Genomic DNA, 15,311 nt, shown 5'->3' with positions numbered 1-15,311 from the left:
TTTGCTGTGGGTCAGTCCTGTGAACTGTGGCGGCTCGTCCTCGTGCATCAATGGGGAAAGAACCGACACGTTCCCGATGGGGTGGAGAAAGTCAAACAACAACCGGCAGAAGCAAAGTAAGCGGGGGAGTAATTAGGACAAAGCCTGTTGAAATGTTTATCCACTGTCCAACACGTTAGCGTAAGAATTGTTGTTGTTTCTGATAACTGGAGGAGGACGAGGGCTCGTATTCTACTCGTGTTACAACATATTTACACGTAAATCGACTTATTGTAGTTTCATTCGTTCATTTTATTACTGTTGGTTTGTTCTTCTCTAAGAATATTTTGAGCGTCACTGAAGATTTGTACATTTTTCCAGGCGCCCGCGTCGTGTTTCTTGTACTTTCGGTGCCTTTGTTAAACGGACAAAATGAAAAGTCAGACTTTTAGCTGAGTTCGTGATGAACGAGCGACACCCTGCATGTGGGGTGAGGACGGATCGAAAGCTGCTAAACAAAAGCAAAAATTATGGCACACTGGAAAAATTAAGTATTAATACCTTTATCTAGTTTATCGTTTTCCTCTGCTACATTACAGAGGGAAAAGTTGAACTTTTTACTACACCGCATTTACCTGACCGCTGGAGTCACTGCTTGTTTTGAAGATTAAGATTTTACAAACAAAACATTTGATCAGTTTTAATAAAAGGTGAAGCTTTGTTAAAGGGTTAACTACCCAGCTCTGTATAAAGTAGTCAGAATTTGTTTTACTGCAACCAACTAGGATATTAATATATTAAAATGATCTAATAATAATCATCATCATCATCAAATTTAACAATTTAATAATGCACCACTCACACTGACCATTTTTCTAAATATTGAGCACTTTCACTTTTGATACTTTGAGTGTAATTTACTAATTTCACCTTTTACTGAATTTAAATTGTGACTACGAGACTCTTCCTTGTAATGGAGGATTACTACTTGTAACTGAGTAAATGATCTGAGTATTTCTTCCACCGCTGCTGTTTAGTGCAACTTCCTGTTGAGAAGCAGGAAGTCTGCCCCATGAGATAAAAGCTGACGTTGCCCTGCAGCCACCGGTCACTTCAGCGCTTCAACACCCTGCACCACAAACACACACACACATACAAGTTTCCACTACACAACACACACCAACACACCCTCAGAGGATGTGTACAAATACATAACGTGAATAAAACTACCAAAACCACAGTGGAAAAATCCTCTGTTACTCAAAAAAGGTTGACACGTATCTACGGTGAAAACCTGCAGTTACAAGGTTTTTCAGCTCCAAAACCCTTCAGATGTTTAATGTTGATTTAAAGTTGTTTGTTTGTTTGTTCTGAGTTCCTGAAAATAGAGAAGAACAGAAACTAAAAGACAGCAGTGACGTTCTGTGCTCAAGTACAACTCCGAGGTACTCCCATTTTATGCTACTTTATATACTTACTGCCGTCTTTGCATAAAAACACACGATCTGCCTCAAAAATTGAAAAATATTGTTCACTGCACAAAATCTCCTGATCAAGTCATTTTAGCCTGTAACCGAGTCCTTGAAAAAAAATCAGATTCCAACTTTTCGACACAGTGTCAACTGTTGGAACAATGGATTTGAAAGTAAAAGCCAGTCTAACGACTGTAGGACTGGCTTTAAAACTGCCCGACACCTTAGAGCGTCGTTAAAAGTTGCTCTGCCTCGACCTGCAACGGTAAAAGGCTCCTTACACATGAATGCTTCGGTGATAATAATGCCGTAACATACTGTATATGTATGTACCATGCAACACCACCAAAGTAGTCATTCTACCTCATAATGACTACTTTTACTTTTCATACTTTCACTAGGGTTTGCTGATTTACACATTTGTCATTTGACTGAAGTAAAACTTGACTCTTAACTTTCCGATCTCTTCTTCCACCTCTGATAAAGGACAGTGTGTCTCTTAAATCCAGTACTTAGCACCTGTTCTTCAGCCTGATCATCTGTTGGAAACCTCTGAAACTTCGTCAGACCCACAGTGCAGCTACATCAAACAGCCTCTGCTGAGGTTTCATCTCTTCAGTAAGAGCCAGCCCGAGCGTTGTGCTGAGGTTAAACATCACAGCCTCACCCTAGACATGAACATGTTCCTGGGTAATTACGCTTCAGCAGGTTCCACGTCTGTCCGTACACAACCAGAGACAGCTGCGTGTTAATATTGATATCTCGTGGCAGCGACTCGTTGCATGAAAGCAGCAGAATCGGTGAAGAGGATCATCTGTTGTTAATCCCAACGTCGGAGGAAAAGGATCTCGGTGACTGCGGAATGACTGTCGGTGGGTCTAGTTTTTCTGAATTCGCCGTTCTCGTGATATTTTGTGGACCCGAGGGTTCAAGTACTAGAGGTCCACTTTCAGAAGTGTCCGGTGTCCAGGAGAGTTGGACTCAAGCAGCTTTCCCCTCTGACCTGTTTGGTTTGAGACCGGGTCTCAGTCTGCTTCCGTGTGGACTCTGGCGGTCTGTTTATGGTGTGAAAGCAAACGGACCCACAACAGGATTTCTTGAGCTGTGATTCTAACATGAAATCAAGAGCTAAACTGATGACTCCATCTGCCGATTGCAAACGCTTCAGGAAGGGAGCTTGTAGTTAGTCGTGTATATAATTATGTAACCACGGGAGCACGAGGTCTGCGTTAAGGAGCCACACAGTGACGATGCCTCCCCGTCAGTCTGGAGACCCGGCTGTGGGCCAGGTAAAGGCATTTGTAGGAAACGGAACTGGGACCAGATCATGTTTTCTGTTAACGTAATGCGGAAATGTCAACTCACATATCTGTCAAGTCATAAATACGTTGACATGGAACGTGTCAGTAAAATGTTCACACAAATCATATTTCATATGTTTTCCTGCGGCACAACGTCCACCCGTAGTGACTCCAGTGACTGAAGTCAGGAAAAAGTCGCCTGTTGCCATGAATCTCAGCTTTTCTGAGAGTCCACGGACCCGTCCTGCCTTGTGTCAACGCGCCTGTGCTGCCGGTGTAATGAAGTGGGGAATATTTTCTCAGCCAACAGTAGGCCTGAGCTGATCCCGGTCTAAATGCCACAGCCACAGACCACGTGCAGAATAACGCCACGGAGCACGCGTCACCTCAAGCCGCTTGCACCAACAAGACGTGAGCTCGGATGCTCCAGCGGCCTCCACAGTCAGCAGCTCTCAGGGCAGCAGAGACGTGGTGGAACGGGAGATCGGCAGGCGACCAACCTGCAGCTGCTGTGCGACGTTATCAGGGTCTCTGAGGAGCGTTACGGCAGACGCTTAAGGCTCCGTCGATTCACGACTACTACTCTGTGCGCTCAAAGACAGAAGTAGGCAGACACATTGTTTTCATCACACTTGTAAAGCTGTGCGTGCGCCTGCTTCTGTGTTATAAAACTCAATCATTGTGGAAATGGACGCGTGTGCACGAGGCTCATTTCACCTCCAGCAATGACACAGACAAAAAATTGACGTGGAAAGGCCCTTAAACATCTGTTTGCATATCGATATTTGAACCCAGTTCAGAAGAAGGAGAAAGAAAAGGAAGAGCAGTTTTACTGACTGCATCAGTGACGTTCTCCAACAGAACCAGAGCAGCTGTCGCTACGCTGGTCGGAAGTCAGTTTGAGGTGACACATTCTCAGCGCACATTCTTCTTTTAACGATACCAGTTTATGTGTTGAAAATGGCGTGTGTATTGTTTTTGTTCGTTAATAACGTAACGTAAGTTTAGAGGTTTGATCCACAGTATCCAGTGACTCCAGATAAACGTAGTGGAGAAAAAGTCTTGAGTCTCCAAAATTGAAAAAAGTACAAGCACAATAAAGTACAAGTACCACAACACTGAAGTGTTGGTTTTCAGTTTCCTCATCTGTTTCTGTGTGTGTGTGTGTGTGTGTGTGTGTCTGTTGCAGTAGATGAGTGCATCAATTTGGCCACAGGCTGCTAAATTTAGCTGCGATGGGAAAAGAGCGAGAGAGAGGAAGTGAGGTTTGGTTGAGGGTGCGAGAGGAAGTTCTGACTGAAGGTCGAACTGAAAACTGCTGCACGAACACGGTAGCACAGCAGGAAGGGTTTGGACTGATGGTTAAAACTTTTCAAAACATCTCACAACTTTGTTTCACAGCAGCGTTTGGAGATTTTTATCTTTGGCCAAAATCTCTCTGGTTGCTTATCCAGTCTGCAGAAACAGTTGTTACTGAAGAGAGTTTTAAGATGTTAATTAACAGACTGATCCAGATGTTCTGCAGCTGATGAGTTAGATGAAGAGACGTCATCTTACACCGTTCTAAAAACTGAAGGAAAAACTATTTAACAAGTCATTCAAACTGAACAACTCTTACACCTTAGTTTCTTCTGATCTGACACTGCTATCGGCAGGACGACATTGTTTGTCAGTCTCTTCTCAACTATTACAAGTGTTTAGCTAAAAATATTCAGCCCCTGTTGAATCCAGGTAGATTTGACGTGGCTTTTTAAAAACTGGTCCACAAAAAAAGACTCTTTAATGTCAAATGACATCCAAAAGCTCAGCTTTGGACCAAGGAGGCTTCTTCCTGCTGACTGCAGAGTTTCCACTGTGACTCCTGGTAAACTGTAGCCAGGATACTGTGAGTTAAAGATCCACTTTCTCTGCCTCACTCTGCCACAAAGCTGCAACTGGGCAACCCCATCTCGTAGAAAAATGTTTTTATACAACTAAACTGCAACAGCAACATGTCCTGTAGGAAACGTAACTGGGACCAGATCAGGTTTTCTATGAACATGACGAGGAAATGTTGTTCTTTTACATATTTAAGTCACAAACACGTTGATACTGAACGAATCAGTCGAATCTTCACAGACAACGAGTTTGTTTTCCACCAGAATGTTTGATCCTGCAGCGCGACATCCACCTGTAGAGACTCCAGCGTCACGAAACTGGTTTACGTTCTGGTTAGACTCTCACAGCTCGTGGTTCAGGCTCGGGAAAGATCCTGGTCTGGTTTAATACAGAAAAAACTTCAGACGAAACCGAAGCAGAACCTCCATCTTTCCTGAACCTGAACCACAGAGCTGTCGTTGTCTGAACCACAGACGGGACTCTGGATGTGGACCTGGTCTCTGGTATTGTAGTCCTCATCTTTGTATGTCCTACTGGCAACTCGATTACCACAACATAACTAGGAAAACAGTTTTGTGATCTATGAATGTAATTTCTAGTAGACAGTTAAGGTTGTCGAACGGTCATGGTTCAAAGAAACAATGCTGACTATTGGTTCCACACAAGAAACCAACAGCGGTTGCCTGAAAGAAAATCCTGTGTTTTTTGGACCCATCCAACAAGGACTTTATACTACGTCACCTGACTTCTTCCTTTGCTCCTGTTGCAATCACTCCGGCCAGCAGAAGTCGCCTAACAATAAAACTCCCCTATGGGTCATAATTCGCTGCTGCACAGACGACCCACGGGCTTGTTTTTTTACAGGCGGACAAACTTGATTGAGATGTTCTTTTGTGTTCGTGGTGGAGGTTTCACCCGGAACCAGGGTCCGACCGGTCACCCACACTTACAGTCTTGAGCACTTAATTGCATGTTCATGTGATGGCAAACAGAAGGTCAGTGCGTCACAGTTCACCAAACCCAAAGTGCAAGTAGACCAGGTAAAATCTGCACCGACAGTGCACAGGAAATACTAGAGTTGGGTGGCGTCGTGAGTCAGGTAAGACTTCTTATGTTGTATAGAGCAAAGTGGCATGGCCGGGAGACAGAAGCAATATGGTCAGAGAAGGACAGGTGGTCATCAAACGTGACACCCGGGTTTCTCGTGACCTTGGTTGGGGTGAGAGATGAGACCTGCTGTTTTGCTGACGATGCTGCTCTGGTTTGGCCAACAAAGGGACGACATCAGGGGCTCACGGATCGCCTCTCAAACGCCATCAACCATCAGCCTGAAGGAGACGGAAGTGATGGCAAAGGGAGTGGAAGTACCACTATCCATTACCACGATTACCAGCAGGGAGTATAAAGCCAATTCACATACTTGAGCGGTTGGCAGTGATGGTAGAGCCCACTTGATGCTGAGATCGACAACTCATCTACGTACCCACAGGTACCTGGGTGGAGGTGGTGCAGGAAGCACTGCACTGTGGCATTCAAACCTACAAGAAGAAGCTTATACAGGACTCAGGGGCAAAGGGAGCCTGTAGGTAACATACCGATCCCCACAACTACTATGTGCATCTGCAGTAGACTCTCGTGTTAGACTCTACAGCCACTCCAAATGCTGTGCAGCAACTTGAGGAGGCGTCAGTCCAAGGACCATGGATTTCCATGGTCTTCAGAGACTGAAGGATACTTATGATGATGATTTTGATGAATGCGCCAGACCAGTCCAGCATGTGCGGTCCAGATGGTGGTGGTAGTGCATCTATAGGCTGGTTTTAGGGACGATAACAGTTAATATGTTAAAATTTATGACATGTCAGCTACAAGGAGCTACTGCTATTGTCTTTTAAGCCTGTTCTTCTAGCCCATAATTCACATTCAGTCAAACCGTCCCATTAAAAGCTGCTGAACCAACTGTGATCAGCTCCTGTTGCAGTGTAGCCGTGGACGTTCAGACAACTGCCACTGGGTCACTGTGCTACTGAAGGAAACTTAAAAACAGGAAGATTCTGAATGAAGTTCTGCAGCCTCTTTTCCCTGTGGTCTCTAAGTGGATTTCTGGAGCTTTATTCTGGAGGGACATGAATCATATCAACACGTGTTTCATGTCTGTGTTCAGATCTGACTCAGTTAGGACTCAGAAGAAGAACCATTTTTGACTCTAATTTCACAGTATAGGCTTTTGTGTTTCCATTAAGCAACCATTTTCTACCGCTTATCCATCCTCAGGTCGTGCTGGCAGCAGGTGAAGCGGGTTAGTCCTGACGTCCCTCTCCCCAGCAACATTTTCCAGCTCCTCCCGGAGGATCCCGAGGCGTTCCCAGGCCAGATGAGATATGTACTGTAGTGTTTGGGGATCTACCGGCAGGTCTCTTACCAGTTTGATGTGCGTAGATCGACTGGTAAATCAGAAGCTTGGCCTTTCGGCTCAGCTCCCTCTTGACCACAATGGTCAAGTACAACACTCATCTCCCACTCTATCCACCCCCCCCCCGCGAACAAGACCCCGAGATACTTAAACCCCTTCACTTGGTGCAGAAACTCAGTCCCAGACGGAAGGGGGCAATCCACCGTTGTCTAGCAGAGAACCATGGCCTTGGGCCAGGGTTAACATGTCGGCCAAAACCACGAGTTAAATTACCGGGGAGCACAGTGAAGGTTTCACCCCCCATCCCCCGGGATCTTCTCACTGTCTCAATGGGACTTAAGAGAGATGGTGCTCATGATTAAAAGAAACCAACACTGTAAGTCACGTGTAGTAGACGGGATTTGAACAGTCAAGCATTCACCGATCCACCTGACCAGCACTGGAAACAGGTGATCGTCTAGCATTCACACAGGTAGACAGACAGATAAGACATGTAGACAGGCGAACAGGTGTACCTGTCTCTCTGCCACTGTACAGTGAGTTGTCCTCCATTCCTTCATCTTCATCCACCCTGTTTCCTCTCTGCAGGCTGCCTCGCTTCCCGCCGTGCTCCATCCAACTCATCTGCACACAGCCAGGATTTATCAGTCTCACACAAGTAAACACAAACTGCACCACTGATTAACCTGCTGATTATTCTCTCACAATCAACCGATTAATCCTTTATGGCAATAAAATGTTAGAAAATAGAGCAAAATGTGAAATTCCAAGGCGACGTCTTCAGATGTCTTTCTGCTTTCCGACCAACGTCCAGAGAGATTCGAGAGAAAACCTGAAAACCTGCTCACTGAAGACAGAGTTTCTGCTTGAAAAGCGACTCAGACGATTCGTTAATTATCACAATATTTGCCGATTAATTTTATGCAGAGCGGTTAATCGATTAGCATTGAAACTTTTAGTTGATGAAACACAAGACAAAGTACTAATGTAAATCGATGAAGAACAGGAGACAAACAGAACAGAACAAATCTGGGCACAGATGGTAGCTAATCCAAAAAAAAATGTTGGGGAGTGGGACAAAGTATTAATAAAATTAATTCTGAAAAAAAAGCCCAAACTTCATAAGACCTGCCTTGGTAACTACCAATCTTTGTAATTGAGACAAAGTTCATCATTCATTTGATTGATAATCAACATAATCTGTCTGGTTAGAAACTTTCCATGAAAACTAGTCCCTGTTATGACTTATTCTGGTTTTGACCATATTCATGTGGAAGTTGAAATTCTCCATCTGCCTGTGTCTATTTTTGACTATTTCTTTTTTTGGTGAAGGAAGTAACGGGGCACATTTCTAGGCCTGCATTAGAACCGGCGATGCAGTTTAGTCGTGTTTTACAGCTCAACGGATCTGCATTTGGAAACGATTGTTTTTTCTTGGTATTTCCGTAGTGTGTCAGTGCTTTCTATAAAAGAGGATGTCAGTGCGAGGACACTCGGCAAGCATGAACAAAATACTAACGTTTTAAACCAACAGCGGCAGGTTACAGGTGAGTTCACCTGCTACATTTCACTGAAAGAGAGACCGTTATGTCATCGACTTCCACCTTAAACCACTGTAAATACCGGACAGATTTCAGATCTTTCTTCCATCTTCAAAATAAAAGCCTGTCTTTAATCTGTAGTGCCTGTGATTGTTCTCGAACTGTGCATCGGGCGGACTTTATATCTGATGATGAGGCCGACGGCAGTTGCTGTTTTATTGGCTGTTGTCGTATAAGATGTGTATTTCCTGTCATACAGAGACATAAAGAGCTGTGACTCAGGACTGTCAGGTGTCTGTCATCATCCTGCTATTTATAACCACACCAACAATATCTGACATCAAAACAACAGAGGGAACAGTTCTGCTTGTAGCCTGCTTTGTCCTGGAACTCTTACATTTACATTTTAGTCACGTTTTATCATATTTAAGTTGATTTTACATTTATATGTAACCTGTTAAATGTGTTTTTAGTGCTTTTATTCAGTATTGTGTCCGTGTGAAACGCTTTTAAAGCTCTTACCTAATGATTAACCAGAGTCATCTGACTCTTATCTGTACAAGTAAGACATCAAACGTTGGATCGATGCCGTGTCTTAACTCATTTAAGCACCAAGGACACAAACAAGTCGACACAAAATTATGAAACAGCCGGTTCAGTTTCTCAGTTTCCTCTTCAGTCTGGTGTCGTTGGATATGTGTGTTCACACCGTTTAGAGCTTCGCAGCGTCTTTTACAATTACTAACAATCATTTCTCAACAATGAGTTCGCTTTTTCAAAACTCTTCACACAGTCAGGACCAAGCCAAACCACCAAACCTCTGTGTATTTACGGCCCATTTTACACTTCGACTCACTGTTGTAAAAGCTGAATTTATTACATTCTGCTGCATCTACATATAAACATCTACATATAAAAAGTAAAGACGCATAAATGCGCTGAGGCCCGTTTTCATCCAGGTGAGGAAAGGGGGCAGGTGAGGCTGAATCCAGAACAGTTTCTAAACCGTCTGGGACGATGTGGTTTTTAAGGCATTCCCTCCCAGTCACAGGCTGGTTTACAGCCCGTCCCAGGGCGGAGTCGCTTCTCCCTCCACCTGTCTCTCCGTCCTTCAGCCCCACAGAGGAACTGTCCTCCTCATGGAGGTGGACGGTTTATGAGCAGACGTCCCTCTGGGACCCAGTTAGTGCTGGATGCGTGGACGTCTCTGCAGAGGACGGTCAGGATGGATCAGGCAGCAGAAAGACTCTGTCCCAGGACATTGATGATTAGCGCTGTTGTAAATCTATATCTGAAGTTGTCCTTTACAGGTATATATCGTGAGTTTGTTTAGATTTGTAATGCACTTTGAATTACTCTGAAAAATGGCAAGATAACAACTGATTATCTTTGGGTCTGGGAGTGTTGGTGGGACAAAACAAGACATTTGAAGACGTTACTTTGGACTCTGAGTATCTGGTTTCAGTTCAATTTGTTTCAGAAAGATCAATCAGCGTCAGTTCTACCGGTGACTTTTAATGTCTTCCCTCCTACAAAAACAACAAAAAAACTGTTCACCAACAGAAACTCAGCAAGATCCAAACAACACAGTTAAAAACAAAAACGAACCACAACCATCTCCCCCTTCACACACACAAACACAAAACTCAAGAAGTGTGTCCTGCTGGGTGTTAAAATTAAAAATCGCTTCCAAAAATCAGGACATCTGGGCTGTTAACCGGCCGCCGCTCTGCGCAGCATTTCTGCATCGCTGCTGAAGCCTCGTGCAGACTACAAGACCGAAGAAAACTCCTGAGCTGCTGTGCTGCTCGCACCACAGGACACTATTTGTCCCAGGCTGTTGTTGAGGCTGCACAAACTCCACTGATCTCAGGCCAGCGGCCTCATTTCTCGAAACATGAGTAGAGCGGGTTCCAGATGTTTGTGTGGGAACTGTGCGAACAAGAAAAGCGGTATACCCGCGCTTCACGCGATGACCAATGACAAATGTCACCTGCTCCTACAGGTTCATTTACACACAGACACGCCCCCCAGAATGCCAAATATGGCCAACACTTCCCTTGGAAGTACTCCAGCCTTAATGCTGAGTTAATGTTATGGACAGAAGCAGCAAACAAGAAATACGAGGATGAGGAACAGCACAGATAACGAGGTTAAGATACTGTAGTATTAAAAAAAAGATCCTGTATCGTCCTGGTCCATTTAGGATCCGGTACCACGTTGGTGAAATATCCGGATCCATGAAGGTCTACTGCCGAACAAATCCCTTATGAAACCTCTTATTCCAGTTCTCTGTTCAGTCTCTGACACCAGAGAAATCGACAAAGAAAAAAAACCCACTGATAGTGTAAACAAACATGGCCGACCAGCTTAAACGTTCCAGAGTCAACCTGAACGCACCCCTCTGGAACAATCGCAGTGACTGGGGAGAACACACGGGAAATGAAGTTCCCACAGTTGTCGGCACATTGAAACAGTGTGACGTCAAACTCTCCCCTTTAATAAATGAAACTGTTCGTTAGTTGACCCTTCCACAAGTTGTTGTCCAGAGATAAATACAGAGAACGTACGGAGGCGGGTGGTTCACTTTACCTGATGGCACAAACCACTTCATTGCCATTCATAGATTATGGATTGGTTTTATTTTGCCTTTTTAATTGTTGCCCTTTTAAACAGTTTAACCATAACAGCAAATATACCTGCGCGTAACCTAAAAGAAACAGTCCATTGCTCGCACAGATTAATTCAATTGAAATGTTCTGAGTAGATCCTCTGGATTTGTTCATTAACGGCATCATTTACCTGAAAGAAATGTTGTGTAAAGTATTGTGATGTTGGAAGAAAATCACGGGAGGTCACTGTGGGGCCGGTAGGAAACGCGACGCTTTCTTCCCCAGATATGAGGTCGGTGTGACCGAAGAGCACAGGATGGATTTACAGGAGCCAGAAAATAATGTGGATTAATCAGTTACACTTCATCTGCTCTTGTCTCGTCTCAAAGCAGCCGAGTACAAGCACATCTGGTGTCCTAGGCAACATGTAAGTCCAGCATGTCCGAAGACCGCGCTGGCGTCTGGAACAGCTGCCGATGAGCTGAATACGCGTCTCTGAACCGCTCCAACTAGAGACCCCGTCCTCAAGACCATAAGTGCCAATCTCATGCCGCCTCGAGGGATTTTGTCTCAGATCAGGCGAACCATGGTAAGAGTCCCTTAGTCTGGCCCTGACAAACACCACGGACAGAAGTGAAGCTGATACGTGATGAAAAATGTGATGCGTGTGTGTCGGTCACGTGAAATGCAGCTCTGTGCTTCAGTAGGTCGACCAGCTAATGCTTTTTACCCGAGTAACGCCTGGATGGGCCCGTTTTGGCTTCATCAATCATTAAAAATGATCAGGCGAAATAATGGAAATCTTGTTGATATTAAACACCTGCACACGTGTCCTCTGTGTTCAGTTACTACAGAGAGACTGTAAAGCTGAAGACTCAACATCCCAGCATCACACCTTCATTCAAGCAGCTAACATCCTACACGTGACCTCTCCATGTGACCCTACATCTGTCATGTGACATCGAGAGGCCTCTTCAACCTATTTAGGTTTTAAAACGTCGTGGTGAGGACATTTCTGCATGGTGAAGACGTTTTGACTGGTCCTCGCACCTTCAAATGGCCGTCTGAGGGTTCAGACTTGGTTTCAGGGTCTAGGCTAGAACCAGGTTTAGGGTTAGGTTGATTTTGTGATGGCTGAGGTTAGTTTAAGGGGCAAGGGAATGGTTTAGATCAAAGAGTGTCCTTGCAAATATAGAAAGAACAGTGTGTGTGTGTGTGTGTGTGTGTACCTACAGGGAAGGCGATCTCACACAGTTTGTGTGTCCACTCGTCCACCTGGTTTCTGTCTGCGGCGAACACATAGATCTTCTCTGTGGTCTCCACCAGGAAGGGTCCCGTATCTTTGGGACATCCGTCCATCTCCACCTCAGACACCCGGATACAGTCCGCCAGACGGATCACCTAGGAGACGCACACAGGATGTTGTCACCTAGTAACAATGCAAGTTATCGCCAAAGAAGAAGAGAAACGAGCGAATCGTGAAGAATCAGTGGAACCAAACGTGTAGTTGTCCTGATAGATTGGGACTGAGCGGAGAGTAGAGTAAAGTAGAGTGAGACTGAACAGAGCAGTGCAGAACCCAGAAGAGTACAGTAGAACAGAAGAGAGAACAGGAGGGAACGCAGAGCAGAACACAGTACAACGTAGTACTCTGCAGCAAGAGTACAGAAGAGTAGAGTTGAACGGGGTTAAATAGAATCCAGTAGAGCATCACTGCAAGAAAGTACAGTAGAACAGAACAGAGCACAATATTGTGCAGTAGAATACAGTAGAGCAGATGACAGTAAAAGTCAAATGGGGGAAAGCAGAATGAAAAACATGGATAGAACAGAACAAGCTGAGCTAGAATCTCGTTGAGCGGGATGAGGTCAAGTAGAGAAGAAGACAGTGAAGTTCCGTACAAGACAGAATAGTATAAGAAAACAGGAAAAGGTAGAGTAGAATATGATGCTGTCGAATACAGAGCAGTAGAGTGGAATAGGATAAAGTAGAATAGAGTAACATGCATTGGAGTAAAGTGTAATGAAGTAGGGAATGATACTTTAGAATCAAATAGAGCATAACACAGGAGAGTCCAGCAGAGTCCAGCAGAGTCCAGCAGAGTCCAGCAGAGTCCAGCAGAGTCCACTGTACCTTCTTGTGTTCCTGCTGTTTGCGCAGACTCTTGTCACTTTTCTCCATAGTTCCTGCGTCTTTACACTCAAAGAACTCCAGTCTGGAGATCGAACAGGAGCTTTCTCTGTACAGGACGCTCCACACTCGCTTCCACTTCTACACATGAACACACACACAGGCACGTACACTAAATGGCAGAATAGACTCTGCGGTTATAACAGTTCGGTCAGCAGGTACATTATGTGAACACACAGGTGACGAACACTGATCTCAGTGCAGGATGGAAAGCGACAATAATCAAGTCTGACTCCGGGTTCGCAGGTGGAGGCTGATCTGATCAAATGTTGTGAGCAGCAGCAGAGTCTGTAAACTGAGCAGAGTTCGAGGCTTCGGCAAGAAATTACTGCTACTGCTACTATTACTGCTACTACTACTGCTGCTGCTACTGCTACTGCTACTACTACTGGTACAACTACTACTACTACTGCTGCTGCTACTACTACTACTACTACTGCTACTGCTAACACTGCTAACAACTACTACTACTGCTACTGCTACAACTACTACAACTACTGCTACTACTACTGCTACTACTACTACTGCTGCTGCTACTGCTACTGCTACTAATACTGCTACTGCAACATTACTGCTACTGCAACAACTACTACTGCTGCTGCTGCTGCTGCTTAACAACTACTGCTACTAACAACAACAACAACAACTACTGCTACTGCAACAACAGCAGCATTACTACAACAACAACAACATAACTACCAACTACTACAACAACAACTACTGCTACTGGCACTGCTGCTACTACTACTGCTACTGCTACTGCTGCTGCTGCTACTGCTACTACTGCTACTGCTACTACTGCTACTGCTGCTGCTGCTACTGCTACTGCTACTGCTACTGCTACTACTGCTACTACTACTGGTACAACTACTACTACTACTACTGCTACTACTACTGGTACAACTACTACTACTACTACTGCTACTGCTACTGCTACTACTGCTACTGCTACTGCTGCTACTACTACTACTACTACTAGTACTACTGCTACTACTACTGCTACTCTTGCTCCTCTAACTGTACCTGATACCTCAACTGCCTGGTGCTAACACTGGCTCTGTTTTTAGCTGCGCTGTTAGCGTTGTGTGTCGTTGTGACCGTTGGTGTTTGTACCTTTCCAAACCTCTGCTGCTGGAGGTAGAGCATCCCCTGTTTCCTGATGTCCTCCTCCATGGCGAATGTGCAGGTCACCCTCCTCTTCTCCACCTTTCCTCGCCTCTCACCGCTTCTTTCTCCTCTTCCCTATTTGCTCCACTGTTCTCGATGTCTGCCTCCTCTCCTCTCTTGCCCTTTTGTATTTCCTCTCCTCCTTGCTTCCCTCACCGTTCTCTCTGACGTTCTGCTTCCTCCTCTACTCAGTCTAACTCTGCTCGTCTACTCTTCTTGTCATCAACTTTCTTCTTCTTTTTACTCCTCTTCTTCTCTCCTCCTCCTCTTAAACTCCTTTTTTCCCCCTCTGCGTTGCGTTTGGATCTCTCCGTTGTTCTTCTTTTTTGTTTAAAAAGATCTTTAATCTTCTACTTCTGCATTGTGTCGTCGTCATCCTCCGCGCTCCACCTTTTGTGTCCTTTCAGCTTCTCCTTGTTTCTTCTTGGTTAACTTGCTGAACTTATCCAGCCCGGAGAGTTTCAGCCTCTCCTCTCTGTGTGCTGTGGTTAACCATCTCTTTTCTTTCCTCTGTCTCTGTCTCTGGTATCAGTGTGATGCACAAACATTGAGTGTGTCATCTGTTTCCTGCCCTCGCACTCTGTTGCAACGTGTAATGCAGAACTAACCGGCCCTGTGAAACTCCCCTTTCAGTGTCATTCCTTCGCCCATGTCAGACTCTAATTCATACGAATCTTCTTTTCTCCTCTCTGGTTACTTCTCGTCACTCTACCTTCTCTTTTTGTTTCTCAGCTTTGTCTCCACCACCACCTGTTCCT

General features: G+C 44.8%; 1 protein-coding gene across 1 annotated transcript in view; it reads right to left on the bottom strand.

Moving 5' to 3' along the window:
- The window catches only part of LOC120805114 (docking protein 2-like), a 21,576-nt gene extending 6,265 nt beyond the window's left edge, over positions 1–15,311 (bottom strand). The window contains exons 1-4 of the mRNA XM_040155005.1: positions 14,500–15,311; positions 13,330–13,467; positions 12,430–12,597; positions 7,559–7,667 (exon numbers count right to left, since the gene is read on the bottom strand). Coding sequence (XP_040010939.1) covers positions 7,559–7,667; positions 12,430–12,597; positions 13,330–13,467; positions 14,500–14,559 — 475 coding nt within the window. The 5' untranslated portion in view covers positions 14,560–15,311. The remainder of the gene's footprint in view (positions 1–7,558; positions 7,668–12,429; positions 12,598–13,329; positions 13,468–14,499) is intronic.

The sequence above is a fragment of the Xiphias gladius genome, chromosome 19 (assembly GCF_016859285.1).
Source record: "Xiphias gladius isolate SHS-SW01 ecotype Sanya breed wild chromosome 19, ASM1685928v1, whole genome shotgun sequence".
NCBI lineage: Eukaryota > Metazoa > Chordata > Actinopteri > Istiophoriformes > Xiphiidae > Xiphias > Xiphias gladius.
The sequence above is the reverse complement of the archived record's forward strand: the minus strand, read 5'-3'. Positions and strand labels throughout refer to the sequence as shown.